We start from the raw sequence: 23,468 nt of genomic DNA, 5'->3' as shown, positions 1-23,468 counted from the left end.
GTGGAAGGTTAACACCGCATGCATGGGGTCAACCACAGAGATGTAGAGAACAGCATGAGGCTCAGTTCCAGCTGGGGTTGTTTATCGTTCAGCTTCAGCGCCAGTGCTGATATGAAACTATACTGTGTGTGTTATAGAGATTATAGACACAGTTATAGAGAGTGGGCCTACTTGTTGACAGTGTTCACACCTTTAAGGTAGAGTCAGGAGCTTTGTACGTTGCAGCTTGTAAACAAACATTCAAACTGGGCCCTTCCTCCTGGCTCATCTGTCCCAGAAGCTCGCTGCTTGTGTTCACACTGTAAGCTAACGGTTTAACACCTGTCTGTCCAACAGAGATGAAACAGACCCTGTGTCCGCGGTTAAAAGACAGACTTCACTCTCTGGTTCACCCTCTTTTAGAACAAACCTTATCTGCTCGGCACATTTACTTTTCTTTTAAGTCGGCATATGTTCATCATATTGGCAGGTTTGAAACTCGTCCGATCGCTGAATTGTAAAGCACAACTTTGTTTGTTATACCTTTTGGACCTTAAGTTAGAAAATGTTGCTGTTTCAATATAATTACAGTAATGTGGGTATTAAGCGTATGTGCACACATGGCAACAAAAAGTTTCTGCTTCTCTGACACAAAGACCCATCTACTCTTGTGGTCGAGACAGGATGTAGTCGCTCCTCCTGCTCTCATGAATCTAAAGAGAGCTGAAACTCTGGAGTACTCACTCTTTCTTGATAAGCATTTCAACATTTCTGACCTTTAGTGCTCACTTGCTATTGGACAGCTGCTGTGAATGTGCAGAGTAATTTAACTTGGAATACAAAAAAAACCAAAAAAAAAACACCTTCATGGCAAAAAAGGAGCTCCCTGTGTAACAGCAGACAGAAAGGGAAGATATCAGACTGTTTTCACGACTGGCTGAGTTATGATAAAGAGAAAAGCACATTATTTAGATAATAGTATGATAAAATGTTCGGAATAGAAGATTGGGGACTCAGGAAGAGAGGAATAAATGCAGACTAAATTAGTCTGAGAGAAGTTGAAATGGGGAGTCATGAAAAGCGAGGGGAGCTGGAAATGAAATAGATTGGTCTGGGGAAGCGATTTGCTCTTCACACAGGGAAAGATGAGAAACAGAAGAAGGGTAAAGGATGGAGACGATAGCAGAGAAGAAATGCGGTAGGCCGAGGTGAGATTAGCTATAGATGTGCTAAAGTGGATATGCATGTTACAGCGTGAAATGTAATCCAGCTGATAAGAAGAGGAAACAGATCACACATACAGAGGCAAATGAGCTTAAGGTAGCTCAGACTGTGTGAGGCATAATGCAAGTGTATATGTGACATTTAGTCTGATGAAGGAAAGAGAAGAGGAAGAGGCTGTGTGACTTGGGTGATTGGATGAATGAGTGAGCAGGGAATCCAGAGAACATAGAAACATTTACATGGAGCGAAACCTTTTTTTGCTGAAATAAACACAAAAGGTTATTTATAACCAAAAGGGAACAAAATAAAGAAACATCTCACCGTAGAACAAATGTAAGATATACTGATACTGAAGCATTGATAACATCATCAATACTAACATTTTTCAATTCAATTCAAATTTATACCAAAAGAGATACCAAAGTTCAGCTCAGGAAACATAACCTCGAGGTAATTTAATGAGTCTGACATCTGGAAAAGAGAGAAAAAAGAAAATAACACAGTTCATAAGGAATGAAATTTTGTCTCCGACATGGAAAACGGGCCGATTGTACAATATCAAAAGTTTCACAACCTCATTAAGACCTATGTTTGCGTCTGTAACAAGTCAATTAACGAACAAACCACAGGAGACTAAAACACCAGAGGGAATGACCTTCACGCTGAAACATGGTTCTTTTCTCAAAAACCTTTTCATATGTGAAGCTGATCAGTCAAAGCCAAGTAATCCAGCTGGCGTTAGTGTTGGACCGCACCAAGGACAGCTTCAGGGTCAGCACCCTGGACAGCAGCCGCTACGCTCTCCTTCAAAATACGTTTTAATGAATCGCAAACACGTCAACTGGAAATATCAAAGTGGTTTTCAGGAAGGTGTGGGTGAACTTTAAAGGTGCCAGTGTGCACAAATTACAGTTTTATGAGAGAGCTTGGGTCCAACTGGACAGCCTGCAAATAGTTCTTTTATTTTCCCTTTGTGCACTTCAGCAATCCAATGACTGAGCAATGAAACCACAGAGCAATGAAACCACACTCAATTATTAAGCCTGTATGAGCTTATTATGTACTTAGCAGCTTACAAATGTTGTCTCTTTTTCAGTGTGTTTGAAAAGCAGGAGGAAATGACATTTTGCGGTGGACATATTTATCTTTTTTTTTTTTTTGCAATGCAGTTGATGGGTTGAATAATATAACTGTCCCTAAAGCTGAATCTATCAACAGACTGGATAATATTAATGCAGCGTATCACGATCGTGGTTCTACTCTGACAGACACACTGAGACTCTGTGCAGGCTGAAAGGTAGACGGTTTATTATTCACTGTGGAGCCTTTATATACTGTTCAACAGATGTCACAAATTCCTTCCCACTTTAGATACTTCTGTACATGGTATGAAGAAACACATCTCCTTGACTCGAATGTCAAACCTCTATTTGAGGAACACTTCAACATTGTACTGTCAACTGAGGCCGAACATTATACTTTTAGAATACCTCTAATGACATTCTTCTCTTCAAATATGGTCATAGCTTCTCCAAATAGATCGTAGTCTGCTCACAGCAAAGTCACCTCTACAAAGTGTAACCACACTGAACGTATTCGCAGAAATTCGTACTATCAGCAGTTAACCAAAGTCTTAACTCAGAATTAAACCTCTGAAGATATGAATTCCTTATCCTTCACTGATAGCATGTATTGTATACTTAAGCACTTAAAAAGAACAACACTGCTCATTATTGTGTAACTAATCAGAACACAACAGCAACATTACAGGACGGTGTCAATGTATCAATGTACTGCAGAGAATCATTTAAAGTCTATCAGAGAGAAATAAAGAGTCAACTGAAAACATAATAAATTGGTAATAAGATGTAATGCGAGAATTAAGAAAATCAGAGGGAAGTGAAGTCCGACACAAGCTCTGGGGTGATGAGACACAGTGACAACTTTTGTGGAAAATGCTGTGTGAGATCATAACAGATGAGGAAAAGATCACTTTCTCAAGGGAAGAACGGATAAAAGTATGTAAGTGTACATCTTATTTGAAGGATGGGCAAGAGAGAATTGAAAGTAAAAGCAGTTTAACGACAGGTGAAACTGAGAAGAAGATAAGTGATGAGGCATTCGGTTTGTGGGTGTGAAACCAGGCTGGTTGGAAGAAGAAAAATCAGATAATGACAAGTCAAGAAGATACTCCAGAGGTCATGTAAAGAGGGAGTGAATGTTTGACTGCTTTTTGTGAACGGATCAAATTAACTAAGAACAAGGCGACAGAGGATAAGGTGTTTGTCTGTCTGTTAGAGCTGAAACGATTCCTCGAATAACTCGAATAATTCGATTACAAAAATTCATCGAGGAATTTTCGCTGCCTCGAGTCTTCGTTAAGTTTTTTTTTTTTTTTTTTGCGTCATCAAAACTTTGGTATGAGTATAAAACACGTTTATGTAGCTGCAGCTACCTGCTCCTCTCTCTTACACACAGACACTTCGGCGCTAACACGCGCACACACGCACACGCGAGCACGGCGTGCCCCTTTTAACTTTTAGTCAGCACACAGTTGATCCGTGATCCATACGACCCAGTCGGGAACACGTGATCCGGTCAAACGGTCGGCTGTTCTCCGTTCACTCTCTCCGTGTTTGCAGCTAACATAACGATAGCAACGTCCTCTCACAGTCTCTGTCATAGACGTATGTCTATGGTCTCTGTAGTCTGTGAGCGCGCTGCAGGAGCAGACAGAGATACACTTCTAACAATATACAGGCTGATTATATGAAATGTCTAATGTCTTCAAAGCTAAATCAAGACAGAACTTGTTTGTGGAATAATAATTTAGCAAATATGTATTTAAAGTTTCTCAATTTCCTTATCTGACATAATGATTGATTGTGTGATTGATTCAACAGAACATAATGCTTTCTCAATTAAATGTACTGTAACAGATGTGTAGGCTACACAAAACACTATTTGCTATTTCAGTCATTAAAACATGTTTGGTCTGTATTTTTCATCTACCTGCCGCCTTGACCAGTGAATCAGAAAGTGAATTTGGGACCCTGTCAGTAATATGGTGAGCATCATCAGCAGCTGTAGAGCAGAGGTGGTTGGCTGTAACAAGCAGGCGTTTCCATGGTAACTGCAAAGAAGCAGGTTTGTAGGGACGACCCAAGACGAGTTAAACCATAATTAAGCAAAAGTATGATTTATTAGATTACTCGATTAATCGACGGGATATTCGATAGAATACTCGATTACTAAAATATTCGATAGCTGCAGCTCTACTGTCTGTGTGCATGTGTCTTAACTACTTTGGGAAATGAACAAATAGTGTGTTAGCAGTGTGTGTGTATGTCTGTGAGAGGGAGAGAGCAAGCCCATCGACGAAGAGAATAAATTACCTTTTGGAGAGTGAAAAAAAGTAAATGGTACAAACACAGCAATGAGACTGCTTAGTTTTTAAGATGAGGTTTGGAGCGAGAAAAGATGGTTTATGTGAGTATGAAATAAAGACATCCAGACATATTATAGACACGATTTGGAGAGTCTGCACTGCAGGGGATGTGATTTGCTGAGTCATTGGGAAGAAATGCATTAGAGATTGTGAGAGAAGGAGAGAGGAGACTCAATTAGTTTTGGGGAGATAAGTTGGAAAACAGAGTTCAGGGAAAGAGAGAAGCAAAGAAATTCATGTCGGAATACGAGCAGGGACCGCAGGCCCCCCCTTAGGTGTTTAGTGAGAGTTGATGCTGTGCATGGTTTCACTGTGTGTTAGATCTGTGGCTTTCCAAAGTCACAAGACTCTGTTAGGGGGGTCGCAGGATTCTTTCCAAAAACATTCAGACATGAAAAATGGTTTGAAATTAAATATTTAACCCATTAATCCTCTGTTTTGAGAGGCCTAATATTGTGCAATGATAAATGTTTGAAGCACCTCCAGGGACAATGGGGGTCCCCAAGTATTAGCACCGGTCTCTTAGGGGTCTTGGGCTGAAAAGTTTGGTAACCCCTGTCTTAGATGGTCTTCACCTATGTGTGGATTCATGCACATACTACCTGCTTGGGCTGGGCAATATATTGAGTTTTTTTTTTTTCATATATTGAGATATTTAAAAGTGAGATATATGGTGAGATGATATTTTATCAATGTGGTTTATATTTATATAAATGTATAATGTTATATATTTCTTCTGTCGAGCCGCCAGTTTTCTCATCACCCTGCTGTCTCTCTGAGCAAAAAAAAATAAAAATGGCCTGCATAAAAATAATAAAAATGGACAGCTGTGTGTTATTTGTTATGAAAGGAACATTTTTTATTTATTTTCATTGAGAAGCATTTTTATTCAATAGTATTCGTTTTATTTCACTAATGGTTACTCTAGATTTGATCTACTTTCCGTGTTGACCTTGTAAAACATGCTGTTAATAAAGGTGCCTGTCGACCATTCAGCTAAAATAACTTAATATTACACTATACTGCATTTCTGTGTCACTCTGGAAAACAGCTGGTCCTTTGACAATTTTACATTTTTCCCTTTTGTTATACCCAAAAGTAACAAAGAGGCGTCGCGTGTCTTATATGAATAGCGAGTAATATTCAATACAAGAGACTCTAAATCGTAGACAGCGACAGTAACTTCCATCCATTGAAATACTGGAACTGTATAATCATAGTTTGATAGTAAAATGTAATGAGTAAAAATATAAGGATGAAAATGAATGCTCTGCTGTGTGTGTGTGTGTGTGTGTGTGTGTGTGTGTGTGTGTGTGTGTGTGTGTGTGTGTGTGTGTGTGTGTGTGTGTGTGTGTGTGTGTGTGTGTGTGTGTGTGTGTGTGTGTGTGTGTGTGTGTGTGTGTGTGTGTGTGTGTGTGTGTGTGTGTGTGTGTGTGTGTGTGTGGAATGAGAAGTTTAGGAAGTTCAACTAAAAGTTAATAAGGAAAGAGCTAAATATATGTACCCCATCCTCCTGATATGGTCCCGCGTTGAGTATCTTAAGTTCAGCATCATTTGATGTACTTTTGATGTAAAGGTACTTTGAGTTTTGCTGCAGAGAGACAGACTGTGTGAAGATGTCAGAGTCAAACCACTGAGTCAACCAATAAACACGAGGTACACGACCGTAGCTTTGATAGCATTACGTCTTATATTAGCCCTCTGAACATTAAATACAACTCAAGTCAACGACACATCTCAGACAATGCATTAACCGCTGTGACAACAAACACACTTGATGGCATAATCACATTACTGTATCTGTCTTTTAGTTTGAATTTTGGCTTGAAGAGAAAGTAGTCTGTATTTTATAACATATAAAATATTTAGATGAGAGGCTGACCTGTAAGGGATTAGCCTACACATAGTTAACAGTTCTAGAAAGTGAAAGCACACTGCTGATTTAGGAGAGTACAGAGAAAATATCTCTCATCAATAATATTTATAATATATCATCGGGGAGTTAATTATTCTGCGGACTGGAAAGCAAAGAGAGCTTGTTGAATATCGTAAACTCACAGTTGAATAGTGTAATAATTAAATGTTGTAGAGTTGGCCAATGAAATACCTCTTTAAAAAAACGAGCATAGCTATTGGCTAATCTGGAACAGACAGGTGAAAGCATCACTTTCTGTAGAGCTGAGGGTTTTTCCTAATCCTAACGGATATCATAAAGAGAGGATTTAAAGCAACACACGGACAGTTCTCGCGGTATATGGCTCATATTATGTAAAATAAGTTGATGACAAGGTTGCTAAATGTGACGTGGTGAGAACTGTTCACATAAATCGTTATCTCTGCTGAAGGGCTTGAATCAGAAGAAGAAAAAAAACACAAGAAAGGATCGAGGGTGAGAGACCTACACAGAGAAAGACAAGAAGAAGAACAAGCAGGAAGCAACTGGGAGTGTATTGCCCTCAAGGGATGGAGCATGTGTTGGGTTGAAGGAGGGGGGGCGATGGGGTAGGAGGTAGGGCGGAGAAAACTAAGATGCCGAGGGGCGGCTGAATAATACTGGCTTTGATGAATAAAACATCTGCGTGAATGAAGGGGCGGTGTGAATGCATTAAGCCAGGCATAAAGGAGGAAGAAAAGAGAAGTGAAAAAGCAACGTATGGAAAGATATGGAGGAAAGAAAGAGAGAGGAGCAGTAGAGCAACAATCTTTTTTTATTTTTAGAGATGTAATGTGGAGGGTGAGATGGATGAAAGAGGAAGTAACATGGGGCGGAAGGATGAAGGAAAATTAAGGAGATCGTTGATAGAATTAGTTCTCAGCAATAAACGATAAAAGTAAGCTGTCACAAGGACGAGTCACTTGTTTCTTCACCATTTTTTTTTTGTGATTGTCTTTACGCTGTTTAACAAATCAAGCCTGATATTTGTGACTTGAAAAAAATATTACCAGCAACATGTTCTTACAATAACATCAGCAGTATTTTAATGCAGCTGTTGTTCAGCGAGCAACTGCTGTTTGTACAGCATTGAAATGATTACCAGAATCATTAATAAGTCATTTATAAGGAAATCAAAGATTACATTATGATAGGGTTCAAACATCTTAAATGTGGGATTTGCTTAGACTATAAACAAAAATGGACGAAGCCAGAGTGAAGTCACCCATTGGTTACTGAAGAGGAGCTTTTGAAGCCTGTCGGTGGTGGTCACCATGCTGGAAATGCTTTCACAACCTTGTTTCCAGTCAAATAGGCTAGACCGAGCTTCCCCGATACTCAGGTTGGCCACATGCCCTATGGTGAATAACTCTTTTTTGAAAAGTTATTATTATGCTGTTTGAAACAGGACAGTGGACAGAGTCAAAAATCAGGATGAGATAGAACGTCATGCGGGAAAAGAGCTACTGGTCAGACTCGAACCTGGGGAAGCTGTTAGACATGGGGCTGGCTTAGTGCCTCAAATCTCACCAAGGTTATGATATTTTAGAAAAAAAGGCCTCATCCTTTATTAAATTATAATATGTATTCAGATATTTTACATCTAAATTGTCGTTAAAAAACTTGGAGTAGGAAGGAGAAGGAAGACTTGTCCTCTGAAAAACGTTCATTGTGAGTACTTGTGTGTTTGCTTTTTGTTTCTATTATGTTCATCAAAAACATCTGTGTGTTTTTGGTATGCATACTGCATATTTGATTTGTTTTTTTGACTCGAATTTTATAGAGCTGCTAAATGGGACACTAACTGTTTCTTTAGAGCCCTTTGTTTCCACCTCAGTTATTAAGCACAGTAGAATGAGGAAGCATACAGGAGTATACCTTAAATGACTCCAACCAGACTTCATCCAGCTCTTTTTGTGTGTGTGTGTGTGTGTGTGTGTGTGTGTGTGTGTGTGTGTGTGTGTGTGTGTGTGTGTGTGTGTGTGTGTGTGTGTGTGTGTGTGTGTGTGTGTGTGTGTGTGTGTGTGTGTGTGTGTGTGTGTGTGTGTGTGTGTGTGTGTGTGCGCACTGTCAATCAGCGCAAGTGCCTTCCTGAAGTGGGCGCCTCCTCACCGTCTGGGCAAGGCGAGAATAAAAAGACTGTTGTTGAGTCAGACTGAGATCATGTCTGCTCTGCTGTACTCTAACTCGTGTGTGTCTGTGTTAGCTTTGTGAGAGTGTGTACTTTGCTCTTATCTGCGGTTCTTTATTTTTTTAGATTCTACATGCAGAGGTGTTTTTATTTCCCTCTTTGTTCCAATGTCAGTGTATTTCCTTCCAGTCTGTCAACCACTGAGCTAATGGGTGTGCACAATGACCCAGTAGGTGAATTTGTATGTGTGTCAAAGTCTCTGCACACGCATAATTCATGAGTATTAATGTCTATTTATTTATTTCAATATTAATGAGAGGGTGTGCATGGTTGAATAGGCGTTACAGACAAAGGCAGTGAAATTGTGATATGTTAGAGATTGTGTGTGCGTGTGTATGTGTGTGTGTCTGCATGTTTACCATTTAATTGCTTCCCTGTTGTGTGCACTTACTTAGAAGTATATGTTTGGTGTGAGAGGGGAGAAAGAATGAGAGAAAGCTAAACAGGGACAGACAGATGTGATAATCTAAATGTCCTTGGGCTATTGTTATCTGAGCTGGGTGTGTGACCGGGTGTCTGGCTGTGTGTCTCCTCTGGGTGATTTGCTGGTGTGAGAGACTGTGTTTGTCAGCCAGTAAGTGGCTGTTTTTAGCTGCCTGCGGTGTACGAGGTGAGGGGTGGTGCTGGGAAATTGAGTGAGGAAAACAGGAATGGACAAATGAATAAACTAATAAAGTGGGTGATGGATGTAGAAATGAGATTTGCTTGAGTGAGTGACTTATGGATGAGGAAAGGAAATCTGTGAAGTTGAATAAGTATAAAAGTTTTCCAAAAGATCGATCAAAAGCAAAAAAGATGGAAGCGCCAAGCAGCAAACGCAGAGCATACAGGGACACATCGCTGTCTTCAGAGTTTAACACGATCAGCTGACGGAAAGGTGAAGGATGACCTGAAAAGGAGGGAATCTTCGAAGCTGTTAAATTCATGAATTGACCGAACAATGCCGTGAAATACAAACATGAACTCTTTAATCTTCAATGAAAAGGAGCAGAATAATCAGACACCATCCGTCTCTCGGAGTGTTCATTATTCAACATGATTGTTCGTTCACTTTACAACATCTGAATCATTTCACAAACTTTAACAGTCTTAACACGATAAAGGAAAATAAATAAGTAAACAAAATGCGAATATAACATTTTAACATAATCACAAATAAAAATCTAAATTAACATTTTTTTTTAAGGTGGTGGTGATGTACTCTTGTTGCCAAAATATACCAACAAACACTTTGAAAACATTTCCCACACATGATGAGACGAGAGCAACATGGCATGCTGGACAGTTATCCTCATTTAATGCTCAGTATCTTGTTTTTTTGTGATCATGGAGAGCCTGCGTTGGTCAGATTTTATTAGTGTCAAAACAGTCATGAGAAAAGATGGCTCATTTTTTATTTACACCATGAGTATGTCATATGTCGTGTGTGCGTGTGTGTGCGTTCGTGCGTGTGTGTGTTAAAAGGACTCTGCCAATGGGCCCTCTGGTATCTAAATGCAGCAAAAAACAAAACAATGTGCAACAGAAACAGCTACTTGATAAAACTTGACAGCCTCGAGGTCAGGGTCAACGATTCTGTTGTGGGTGAGGGTTTGTGAGAGTGTGTTTGTGTGAGTGTGTATCTGTGTACGTGTTTATGTTAATGACAAAAAGTCGGACAGAAAGTGAAGGAGAGGAATATGATGAGACAGAAAGAAGATTTGTATGCCATTAATTATTCATGTGTATGCATTGTGATTGGCTTATTTGTTATCCTACCGACGGTGTGTGTGTGTTTGTGTGTGTTTGTGTTTGCAGCCCTCTGCAGGTTCTAAAGTGGGTCCTTAAGGTACAATCTGTCTTTAGGCTAGTTTCAAACCCCGTCTGCTCTGTTGATATGAAGGGCACTAGGTGTGGGTGTTTTTGTCTGCAGCTGCTAAATATCAGACTGTGTGTGTGTCCAAATGTGCTCCAGGATATCTGAAAACCAAAAAAAGATGTGTGTGCATCTCCTCTTTCATACCTCTTTATTTGGGTGAAACAGTCAGTGTTTGTGTATCTATGCTGAGTGAGTGTGTGTGTGTGTGTGTGTGTGTGTGTGTGTGTTGCGTGGGTGTTTCTGCCTCCTGAGGTACTCTCAGACGGGCGCTTGTTTGACTGTCAGCCAATTCACTGTTTATTCTCGTCTGCAGATTTTATTTGTTTTTGTTTTCCACACACTTCTAAAGCTGTAGACCCAGTGTGCCAATCCCCCTCACCTTTTCCCTCCTGCAGACAAACACATCCAATTTTCTGTACACTCACACTCTGTCTCGCTATCCACTCCCTTTTTTTGATATCGAGTGTTCTTTGAGTGATGGTAAAGGTCGGTCTATTTTAACAGTTTCTCGAACTCCTGATCCTCTGGAATCAGCACCCTGCTGCTGGTCCCGTCTAATCAAGCACTCATTTACATCTAAAGTGGTGAATGCAGTTTGCTGCCTGATAGGAGGCAGCCAGCAGCGCTCTGTTAAGTAGTTGACTTGGAGAAAGAACCTTTGCTTTAATATGGACTGAGGCAATTTCAACACCCTCAGGTTAAATCAGCCTCACTCAAAACAGGTTCTCAAGTCCCATACTACCATTTATCTAGACTTGTCTAGACTGTGATGAGCTGATTACATATCTGAATGAACAAGATGGATTTCAAAATAGCTCAAATAACAACTCCTCTGCTGTTTGTAGAGTGTGAAAGAAGAACTAAAATTCAGGAGATTTCAGGGTTTAGCCCAGCACTCATAGAAGCAAATGTCTTAGCAAGCAAAGCTTAGGGAGCTGGAAGCCTCTGAATTCAAAGGTTTGCATTTGTGAAGCTCGGGTGATAAATCTGCATCTGTTGACTCGATAGCCAATCCTAAAAGACAAAAACATCAACCCGAGGTCAAATCGACCGATCAGAAACGTATACTAACACATGATCATTCATTTAAAGCTGCTTATCTGTTAGTGCGTTTTATTTCATGTTTTTGTGTTTCATGATTTCTGAAGGTAAGGAGCTTTTGTAAAGTTGGTTATTTAAGTGGACTGTTTATGAACTGTAAATGTAGCATTATTTATGGTGTGTCCTTCACTTTTAAGGCTCTGGAGATGTATCGGCATCAACATTTAAAGGCAGGGTTGGTAATGTTCAAAAACTAAAATGTATTTGAAAGAAGCATTCCCTCAGTACTCCCCAACCCCTCCGCTCCGTGCTCCCTCAATAGCCACGCCCCTCACTTACATGCACAATTGCCATTGGTCCAGAAGCTGATCTCAGCTCATGCTTTGAGTGTAGGCTCGAGCGACACAGGCGGAGACGGCAGGCAGGTTAATGATTGGTTTGTCAGATTGGGAACTTGTGGCAGAAGTTTTTACAGACTTACAACTGCTACAGATAAAGGATTTTCTTTTTTCCTTTTCAGAGCACCCTAGTTATTAATTTCTGCCAGTACCTAGAGATTCAAAATTTCAACCAAGAAGCACAACCCTGCCTAATGTTTAAACAAATTCCACTGTGTTGGTTAAGAGGAGACTTTTGATCCCTGCTTTGTAACCGATACATCAGCCATGATGGAGAGATTAAGGTCTGGATCAAAAGGTTATCAAGGAAGTGTTTGATGTTTTTGTTTGTCAGTCGAGAAGCTCTATGCTCTCGTTGAACAGGTTGCCTCAGGGTGAGGAAAACCTTTTTGGGCCACACTTTATGGTACGATCAGATATTCAGCATCCAATGCCTCTCATGCATTATTGAACTTAGTTTGTCATGCTTACAGATAAAAAAAATAAAATATTAAAATCAAAACAACCTTTTATCTCAATCATAATTGAAGTTCAGCTTGTTGCCGTCTGGATCTTGACTGGAATCTAAAATGAAGCTGTGATGTGTTTTAACAATCCTTGGCTGCATAGCAGATTTGTTCTGATGGGCTCAGTTAGGTCAAAGCTTATAAGAGTTAATTGCCTGAAGTCTATGTGGAACAACCATCCAAATGGCAAGTGATGGGAATCTTCCTCTTAATTACTAGAGCCGTCTTCAGGAAGCCTCCTAAGTACTAAAGTTACTCCTAGTGACAAAATTCTCAGAAAATTCTTAGCATCAGGACATTTTCTAAGAATCCCCTCAAAGTTCAGACTAGATCCTTGTAAAGATGAACGTTATTCACAAAGTGTCTCAGCCCTTAAAAGAGCTCCTCAGGTGTTTAGGAAAAATACAGAATTGTTCTTCAAACACTACATGAAGAATATTTTTGACTCATAGTTGGGCAGAACATACACACATGATTTGTGCAGACATTTCATTCACTCACTTTTTTTTCAGTACAAAGTGAGACATGCATGCTGAGTTTCTCTTCATGCGGTCAGCTCCACAGGTGCATCCAATCACTAAATAAGACCCTTCACACGTTGATGTAACAATCAGCAGGTGAAGAAGCTGCTGCACGAGTGGGCGTGTGATTTCAAACATCTTGTAGGCATTATACTTAAAGTACGTCACAAAGTGATCACACAGATCATTTCAAAGTGTTAATAATTACACAATGTCTGACTAGATTCTGTGTGCGACTTTTGAGCTCCATTTTTTATTTTTTTTTCAAATTAACCAATAACAGCTCCTCAACAAATTTGTCATACCTAGTAACCGGGTCAACCACGCCCCCTTAAAAGTTTCTTTTTTAAAGCTTCTGTAAGTTCGGAGCTCTCTGAGAGGATTCTCTGAATGTTTGTGAATACAGAGCCTGGACTTCTTTCTTAACTTTGATATGTAGTATGTGATGTTTTTTTATGCAAATCCTGGAAATCATATAGTTTTCTTATATGTATATTTTTTAAATCACAGATAATACAGCCTGTTTATGAGTTTGTCGAAAGGGATTCTTGTTCATTTCTGTCTGTTGTGTTTTGTCATGAACAGGATGAAAATCCGATTAGTCGCTTGGTTCTTTACAGATTTCTGTGCTTTCCGTTGTGGCTCTAATAAGTATCTCTTCTCTTTTTTTTTTTTTTTTTTAACCCTCAGGTGACCGATGTGAGTTTGACCGCCGGCAGGGCAGGTGTGTGCCAGGTGTGTGTCGCAATGGAGGGACGTGTCGGGAGCTTTCAGGTGGGGGTTTCCGCTGCGAGTGTCCTGCAGGAAGCTACGAGCGTCCATACTGCACAGTCACTGCCCGATCCTTCCCACCCAAGTCCTTCGTCATGTTCAGGGGCCTCCGACAGAGATTTCACCTCTCTATCTCATTAACGTAAGTAAACCTCATTTTTGTCTCATCTTTTCTCTTACAGTTCCTCTCCTAATGTCTATATTTCAAAGTTTCCTTTTTTCTTTATTTCCTGTTTTGTATTTGTGACTTTGATCCGTGGTGCACTCACACAGAGATCCATAAGCAGTCTTTTCTGATTCTGTTCTCTTCTGCTTATAGAGTCTGTCTCCTTTTTGCTTTAATCTATTTATTTCATCTCCACTGCTCAGGGATCGATCCTATTATTTATGGTTTCCTTCTTTTCTTCCTCCACATCTCTCACCAGCAAGAAGAGTGCTCTCCACGCTCTCTCCTCTTTCATCATTCAATTTGCTGGTTTCAGTCGCAGCTCATTTTCTTTCGCTCTTCTACTCTTACTTCTTACTTTACATGTTATCATCTTAGGTTCTCCTGTTACAGTAATGTCTTTATCAGTATCACAGTCCAATGGCACGTGCTGCATGGGGAAAAAATGTCCTGCTCAAAGTCACCTCCCATTTCAGCATCGCTGCGTTTAAATGTAACGTCTACATTTATGCAGCTTGTCAGCACATTTACAAGAAAAACCATGGTAAGACCAGTCTTACTTTGCTTGGTGCACTCAGCTGAAGGCTCTCAAGTAGTTTAGATATGTTTTAGATATAATGCAAAGCCTTGCACGCAGACTGTCACTGCAGAGGATGGTGATCGTCTCCTTTGTGGAAGGTTCTTTGTCTTCTTTCTTGACTTGACGACCACTGTCATTTCTGCTGCTTGTTGGTCCCTCACCTCTTGACATGCAGAGTGGTCGTCCATGGGAGATCTGAAGTGGTCCTTCAGAGTGATCTGGCAGGGTTATGGGATGGTTGCCATGGGTGATGTCGTCTGATCATACAGTTGTTGCTAAGGGGACATTGCCCATGAGGTTGTTGCTAGGCTGATCTGGTCATCACTGTGGGGTTGCTGTGAGACGTGGTCATGCTTTGTTATTGTCCTAATGAGCCTCCGTGCAACTGTGACATGTAACGGCTGTATACATGTTGCTTTATTGACAACGTCTAGTGATGGTATATCAACTACTGTTTTATAAAGCTTGGGATTCAGACTCATAAAAGGGCTGCTTGATAATGACCATTTTTTTAATTTTTTTTTTACCCTGAACTGAATTTGTGGTTCTAATCAATATTTTTTCTTTCCTTATAAACAAAAGACAAGAGAGCATTCTGCTCTAAAGTCTATGTCAGGGGTGTCAAACTCCAGTCCTCAAACTCAGGGGTGTCAAACTCCAGTCCTCAAGGGCCAGGTACCTGAGACTTTCTCTGCTCTAACACACCTACTTTAAATCAATGTGTTGTCATCAAGCTCTGCAGAAGGCCGATAACGAGTCGCTCATTGGCTTCAGCTGCGTTGGATCCTACATCTAACATCTAACAGTCTGAGGAAGCCGGCCCTCCAGGACCCGAGTTTGACACATCTGGTCTATGTGATAGGTTAACCCGATTATTATGGTGCTGTAGTGTTGATAATAGAATACATACATCACAGATGTCTCTCTTGCTCGCTGAGCAGACCGTGTTTGTGTCTGCACAGGGGAACCTACTGCTGCTTTCATACCTTTGGTGACACCACCTCCTTCACAATGGTGTTGCTCATGTCACCCTTTTATGAGCTGAGTTGCTGTCTCGTGCAACTCGCAGAGAGGCGAGTTGTGTCCTGGAATCCTTTCAGCACCTGCTCTTTTTACTCATCACTGACTTAAGACACATGAGACATCACGCTTTGAGTGGCCGTTTTTATGGGAAACAAAATGCTTATTATTGTAAGGCCAGGCTAACATGTTGACATTTGACCTGTGCCTGAAGACAACTCTTCAATCATAAAGAGTGGCAGGAAACAGATTCTGAATGTTTAAAATTCATCATTAACCTTGAATAATAACAAGCCACTGAGTAGAATGACCTATTCTCCAGCTTTTCACATCTGCTCAACATGCTGCAGCGTCTTTCACTTCAGCCTAAAGGGTTAATAGTGATTTCTATTGCCATATGTAGAGACCCATAATTACATATTTTCACTCTAAAGATATCGAAAATGCTCAATTGTATTTAAGTTATAAGGTACCTTTCATGTTATCTGATGGTGACTGTAAATACACTTTACTCCGAGTGACTGCCAGCTCACTTCCCTCATGTGTTTTATTTAGCATCCTGTTTGCTGCCAGCTACACTCCTTGGCCTGATTTTCACATCAGGACCAAACAGAACTTCATCATTATTCATGTCACTTACTCTCTCCCAGCACATTTCATTTCTCCACTGCAAAATGTGTTTTACATCAGAGGTTTGAAGTGCTGCATCTCTGCCTGGGAAAGTAAGATTTAAAGTACAGCTGTGTTGTGTGGAACTGACAATAGAGAAATGTCCTTAGTGCAAACATTGAATGGGTGGAAGCCATCAAGGAGAGTTTGAAGGCACCGCAGATATGTTAAAGTCTTCAGTGCCTAATGAGCACATTGTTATCAACAAAACTTGGGAACACTTGTGATAACTGACATATTCTACTCTACATCTTACTTGTTTTATTTTTTTTTGCCTTTAGCCGTCCTGCAAATTTAGTCCACTTATGTCTATATTATTAATTATGTCAATGTCCAATATGAATAACAAGAAAATGATTATCACAAAGCCACTAGAGACTGCGTCTGCAAACTACAAGATAAGATGACACTGTGCAGCAGAGCCGAGCAAACAATACAAATGCTCCCTATTGAATACTCACTGGCTTATTTTAGACACAGGAAACATTGTCAGATTACAGGGGTGTATAGTTACACTAATGGGGATGTGAATAGCATACTTTTTCCATTGTACATAACGTAATACTTCTGTACTGCAGTCTTACAGCTGCTGTTATCTCTGGTGGAAGTTTAAGAAATGAAAGTAAAATAATACGACTACTATAATACAAATACGACTGTGAGTAGTTTGAAACTAATGTGGGAACCAACAGATGGGGCGTTTTTTTTCTCTCACAGAATGAAATGAATGTATAGGTCGGGATCTGTGAAAAGAAAGAACTTGCAACTTTAGTCCACAGGTGGAAGCCAAGCTAAAAGCAAGACTTTCAATTTAAAACCATTTTATTTCAAGCAGCCATGTTTTGCAGTGTGGATCTTCCTACATCTTGTTGCCTGAGGAGAAGAGTTGTCATCTGTGCTGTAGTACCAAAATGTTAAATAGTTCTTTTGATCAGGCTGTGTTAACATGGCAGTGTCGGCCTCAGCACGTCCCTCTGGCCTTGCTTTGGAAAGCCCATTATTGTATGACTCTGAGCAGCTGCATGCTGCAGCAGTATGTTTTATTAACTATAGTTCAGTTTTGTTCTTCTAAACTGAGCAGCTTTCAGGAGTCATTCTGTTTTTCTCAGTGAATTAGGTTTTTGTATGGCTCACTGTATCAAGGTCGTACGCTGCAGTAACATAACCAGAAACCGTTAGAACCTAAAGGTGTCTGAATGTCTCATATTACTCATTTTATTTGTGCTGTATATTCTCAAATAAACAAACCAGTAAGGATGTGCTATAATCGTAGACATCATATATAATGTATATTCATGGCCATCATATATAATGTATATTCATGTTGTTTCCTTTGTGTGCGTTTTGTAGTTTTGCCACCCTGGAGAACAGTGGTCTTCTCTTCTACAACGGCCGCTTCAATGAGAAACATGACTTCATCGCATTGGAGATACAAGACGGCCAAGTGGTACTCAAATATTCCACAGGTACCTTATCTCTTTTTGATTTGTCTGATTTATCTATATGTATATCTCTATGTTCATGCGCCATTGTGTCTGTGTGTTGTATTTGTCTATTTCTAAAGAACATTTTGTCCCATTCAAAGATGAAAAGATGTGATTATGTTTGGTGTAATGTTTATTTATGGCTCTTTTTTTGTTGTAGGTTTAATACAAGGATAATCCCATGTTATGAGCTGTGATTTCACATGTTGTAGCTACTGTATGTGTTTTAGCATTCTGTGGAAATAAATAATCACCAGGAAGGATAAAAAGTATTTATAGACCTGATTATGTCGGTCCTGGTAGACATGATTTATTTTGTTATGTATTTACTTTACATACGTTATTAATCCCAGAGGGAAATTCAGATTTTTACATCCTGTTATTGAGAGACAAGCTTCTCACACTTGTACGAACAGAACGTGTAGAGCTGTTTGGGGTTTGATGCCTTGTTCAAGGACATCTCAGCAGTAGTAGGGAAGTGACCTGGCACCTCTCCAGCTACCAGACCAACTTTAATATTTTGGTCTGTAACGATACTCCCGAAAAAAATAAAGACAGCAGAAATGTGAGCAAATAAAGTAAAGATGAGCAAAAATAAAGATGTGAACAAAAGTAGTGGCCTTCCCTCCTTATAGACAGTGTTATATGAAAGCAGCAGTTGATTGCTTTGAATGGAAACCTGTTTGCTATGAACCTGAATTAGCATTTGAACCTGACCTCAGGTTTTGACACCAGCTTTATCTGTCCGCCTCCAGGTGAATCCTCCACTCAGGTCAATCCCTTCCTGCCTGGCGGTGTGAGCGATGGAAACTGGCACACTGTTCACATCCACTACTACAACAAGGTAGCTTTACCGTGTTTGATTTGTGATGTTTTCATTTGACCCCACATTTTGTGTTTCTAATGTGTGTTCGAAGGGTTATCCTTTGAAGTTTTACACTTTACTCATGATTATTCATACTGATGCGTCGACGGAACAGTTTTCTCAGCCTTCATGCCAACAAACCTCTTTGAACCGAGCTGATGCGTTCGCACTGTTTGGTGGGCGTTAGCTTGTCACCACTTCATTCATACATCTCACTAAACATCTCCTTTAATTTTCTTCATGTTCTTTCATTCTTCTCAGCCAGCTACACGCTATGTGAGTATGAGTGTGTGTCAGGATGCACATGCACTTCGTCCTGTCTTTGTTGCCTTCTTTTTCTTTATACACCCCCCCCCCCCCCCCCCCACACTCTTATTTTCTCCTCCTCGTCCCCGTTATTTCACCAGCAGACAGTAAGTGAAGAGTGAATGTGTTCTCTGTTGGATTTGACTCCACACTCTTCTTACCCATATGCTTGTGCTGTTGGTTCTAATTTCCCCCTTCTTTTTCCAAAATTCTTCCCATTTCTCTCTGACATTGATGTGGAGTAGATATGTAGCTCTGAGAATAGTCACGTGTTTGAAATGTTCTAATTGTAAGGTTCCTAGTGTAGTGTAAACTCTAGATTAAATTCAATGTTATTGTTTGCATGGTTTGTAGTGTGCTGAGGTTTATTTTGGGTGGGGAGAAGCTGAGGAGGTCTTTGGTCTCACTTTTTAACCTTCTTCTTGGTTCTGTGTGTGTGTGTGTGTGTGTGTGTGTGTGTGTGTGTGTGCGTTCAGCCCAAACGAAGTATGACAGGTGAGGCCCAGGGTCCTTCAGACGAGAAGATAGCTGTTGTGAGTGTTGACGACTGCGACACAGCACTGTCGCTCCGCTTCGGGATGCAGCTGGGGAATTACAGCTGCGCGGCGCAAGGCAAACAGACCAGCAGCAAAAAGTGAGTTCAGACTTCCTCCAGCTCCTTTTGTTTCGAGTCGATGTCTATACCTTTCTTTCAATGTTGTGCACCAGACGTCTGAAAGTTTCTCAAACAACAAAGACTCAATGTTCAATGTTTCACTCATAATCTCTTCTCGGTGGGGAATGTCCGATCAGCCTGATGAGGTGGCTGAAGGATCAATGTGAGGCTTTAACAAGGCACATGACGCTTCTTCACATGTGTCCCGTGACTCATCTGCTCATTCTTCCTGGCACTCGTGGCTATTTCTTTTCAACCTTCTTAATGTCTCTCACGATCTCTCACTGAGTCTTGGTTTGTGTATCTCTCCCTTACTTTCTCTTAAGGGCAACAAAAACATTCCATTTGGCGATAGATAGATAGATAGATAGATAGATAGATAGATAGATAGATAGATAGATAGATAGATAGATAGATAGATAGATAGATAGATAGATAGATAGATAGATAGATAGATAGATAGATGGATAGATAGATAGATAGATAGATAGATAGATAGATAGATAGATAGATAGATAGATAGATAGATAGATAGATAGATAGATAGATAGATACTTTATTGATCCCGAGGGAAATTCAAGTTTTTTTTTTTTTTTTTTTTTGATAAGTCTTCGATGTTGCTTTTAAGTGTACGTTTTCTTCGTCCTTGTCAAAGTTTTGAGCTCTGTTCAGCGCGTGTGTTTCGCCTACTTAAGTAGATGCCTACATATTTGCCAATAAGTGCAGCAAGCGCACACATATACATACACACACGGACACACACTTATTCCCTCTAAAAGCAGCCTGTCATACTGTTGATGTCTGGCCTCGTCTCCGTAAGCTGTAATCACGTTGGCTGCGTTCAGCACTCCGTCAGGATGCGAGAGGAGAAGACGGATCAAAGAGGAAGGACAAGGACTAAAGCGTCAACACTCTCTTCCTTTGTTCCTACTTCATTTCTCCATTACCAGCTCATCCTCCTCTCACTCTGGCTTCACATCCTCCATTAACGACGCTCCCTATTGATGTTTGCTGTAACTCTCACTTAATCACTTGTGTGTTCAACTCGGGCACCTCTTGTCTCTCTGGCTTCCATAAATCCATACACCACCGAGCGTTTATTTGATGGTGTGTCGCCAGAGCAAAGTTTGAAAGAAAACCCCACTCACATCTGGGGAGAATGAAATACTGCATTTAAATGACGGCGCAACTGATTTTTTGTTTCTCAGTTTTCCAGTCCCATGACTTGTCATTTGATCTCCCTACATCTCTCTTCTTTCATTCCCTCAGTTTTTTTTTTCCCTCCACCCGTCTTCCATCTGTCTTGTCATCCACCTTTTCACCCTCTCTCTCTTGGTATTAGCTGTAACTAACACTTCATCTCTTGTTTCTTCATCTGCCTCCCCTGCTGCCCTCATGTCTGCTCTTTTTTTTTTTTTTGGTAACTCTGTTATTTGTTGACACCCTTTTCACACTTTCATCTACCGTTTATTTCTGGCTCCTGTCTCCTTTCTCCCCTTGCTTTGTCATCCACCTTTGCCTCTCCTCTGCTGATATTTGCTGTGACTCAGATTTAATCTCTTGTTTGTTCGTTTACCTCACGGTTTGTCTCCCTCTCCTGCATCGTTCAGCTGTTCCTCCTTTTCTCTCAACATCATGTTCATCATCTGTTCTCCTCAATATCCGCTCTCATTCTCTGATTTAGGTTCCTTTTGACATTTACCTCTGATGTGAAATTCTAATCCCTGGGTTTATGTAATCCCTTTGCATCGCTCATACATCAGTCATGTTGCTCCTATTCTTACCGTACCTCCCTTCATGTTATCCCCTCTGAAGAGGTTCATGCACCCTCTTACTCTTAGTCTTTTCCCTTTCAGATCATTGGACCTGACTGGTCCCTTGTTTCTGGGCGGAGTCCCCAATGTACCAGACAACTTCCCATTTGGCGCCCGAGAGTTTATCGGCTGTATGAAGGAGCTGCACATTGACAACAAGCCGCTGGACTTAGCGGGATTCATCGCGAATAACGGAACGATACCTGGTCAGCACTGTTTTATCTCCTCACTTAAAAACTTGACCAGTAACACATGATGTCTGAACATGTCATTGGTCCTCTTAACACACATTTGACGAAACGTTTTATTACCTTATTTATACGTTATGCATATCAATACAGAATCTGTGAGAGTGAGCTTTGATTGTGTGCATTAAAGCAATCTGAATCCATTAAAATGTAATCCCAGAACCAATCAGAAGTTATCAAACAGTGATTTAACTTTAACTGATGCCTATGAACAGACACCTCTGAGTTGTTATAGCTAAGAATGACGTTTCTCAACAACAACTACCTTCTTCCTTCTGAAGTTGTTAGTTAGACTGTGAACAATGGCTGCATGCGTAAAAAAGAAGTCTTGGCATGAAGTCCTTTTATTGCTATCCCCTGATGACACGAGATTCTCTAAAAAAGGCTCCATCGCTCCCAGAGGCAATGACACTTCAGATGATAGCCAGGGCAGTGCACACACTGATAAGGAGAGGGGTTAAGATGATGGTCAAGCTTCTAAATGGTCCATAGGGTTTTATTTTACCTTGATGTGTCATTGGTGATACCTTTCTGTAAACCCTGATGTTACCGTCTCTCTCTCACTGTTGCTTCTTTAAGGCTGCAGTGCCAAGCTCCCCTTCTGTAAGTCCAACCCCTGTCAGAACGGAGGAACCTGCAGGGTGAGCTGGGAGACCTTCTCCTGCGACTGTCCACTGGGATACGGAGGGAAGGACTGCAGCCATGGTAAGAAGCTCCATCAGTTTATTTTTTAACTGATGGTATTTCATCTTTACTTCATAAACAGCAGCACATGTTTAACAATGGCACAGTGACATTTGATAAACATATTCCCACTGAGTCAGAAAACAGCTCATGAATCCGTCTCACGTCAGTAAAGAACTGAGTGGTTGTCTTCTTTTTATCCAGAAGAATAACTGTGCCAACAGTGGCGTTTAATTGTCATTTATTTGTTCATTGTGAATAATTGTACTGAAGATAAGATGCTCCTAGAAACATTTTTCAAACTTTCCTGCATGTCTCGCTCTCTGTTTTTTTTTTTTACTCTGGGTTGCTGTAAAAAAGCTGCTGTTTTAATGCAGATTTATTCTCAAGTAGTTCGGATTCAGGAACGCTTTGTCATTCCTTCATCCCAGTTAATGCCTCAGTCTGAGCTTTAGCATTGCTCACACTGTTTGACTGCTGCTCCTTCATTTTGTGCTGAGCCATCACAGCTGGAGGCTGTAAGTGTTGGAGGAAAATAGAGTGTGAGTGGAATCCTTATGGAGTCATGGAGGGATGTGTGGATTGATGGCTGGGTCAGTGGTGACCTTTTTGAAAACATTAGCAAGAGGACGAGAAGAAGATGACTCTTGAATTCATAATATTCACTGGAAACTGCAGCCCTCACACGGGACACGTGGGGTAGTGGTGAAGCATGTGCCTCATGTCTATATATAATTGGACCTATACGTCTTGATTGATTCCCCACACTTAAGTGATTCTCAGTAGCCCAGGTGGACTTAAGATTGACTCATCTGTATTTACTGTCATGCTTTTATTGCTAGCATGGGCGGTTAACTCTTTGGGGAAATCTTGGAGAAAAGGAGGCGGTTGTGGGATGAATGGACGTTTAGTTTTTTATCCCAATGGGGATTGTTTCCAAGATATTAACTTATTACATGCTTGTCAATAATAATACAACAGATTCCTATGAAACAAAGGTCTCAGGTCAGGTGTTAGGTGGGACTTGTTTCTGCTGTCTAATTCTAATGATAAAATCGCGAAACAGACTGGATTATTTTACGATTTTATTTCAGCTGAAGTCAGACA

General features: G+C 40.5%; 1 protein-coding gene across 1 annotated transcript in view; it reads left to right on the top strand.

Annotated features, from left to right (window-relative positions):
- celsr3 (cadherin, EGF LAG seven-pass G-type receptor 3) overlaps positions 1-23,468 on the top strand; it is a 102,801-nt gene that overhangs the window by 36,047 nt on the left and 43,286 nt on the right. Inside the window, exons 4-9 of the mRNA XM_079359739.1 lie at positions 13,790-14,012; positions 17,656-17,771; positions 18,545-18,633; positions 19,437-19,594; positions 21,472-21,635; positions 22,257-22,382. Of these exons, the coding sequence (XP_079215865.1) occupies positions 13,790-14,012; positions 17,656-17,771; positions 18,545-18,633; positions 19,437-19,594; positions 21,472-21,635; positions 22,257-22,382 (876 nt within the window). The remainder of the gene's footprint in view (positions 1-13,789; positions 14,013-17,655; positions 17,772-18,544; positions 18,634-19,436; positions 19,595-21,471; positions 21,636-22,256; positions 22,383-23,468) is intronic.

The sequence above is a fragment of the Symphodus melops genome, assembly GCF_947650265.1.
Source record: "Symphodus melops genome assembly, chromosome: 13".
Taxonomy (NCBI): Eukaryota; Metazoa; Chordata; class Actinopteri; order Labriformes; family Labridae; genus Symphodus; species Symphodus melops.
Note: the sequence above shows the minus strand (reverse complement) of the source record. Positions and strands in the feature narration are given on the sequence as shown.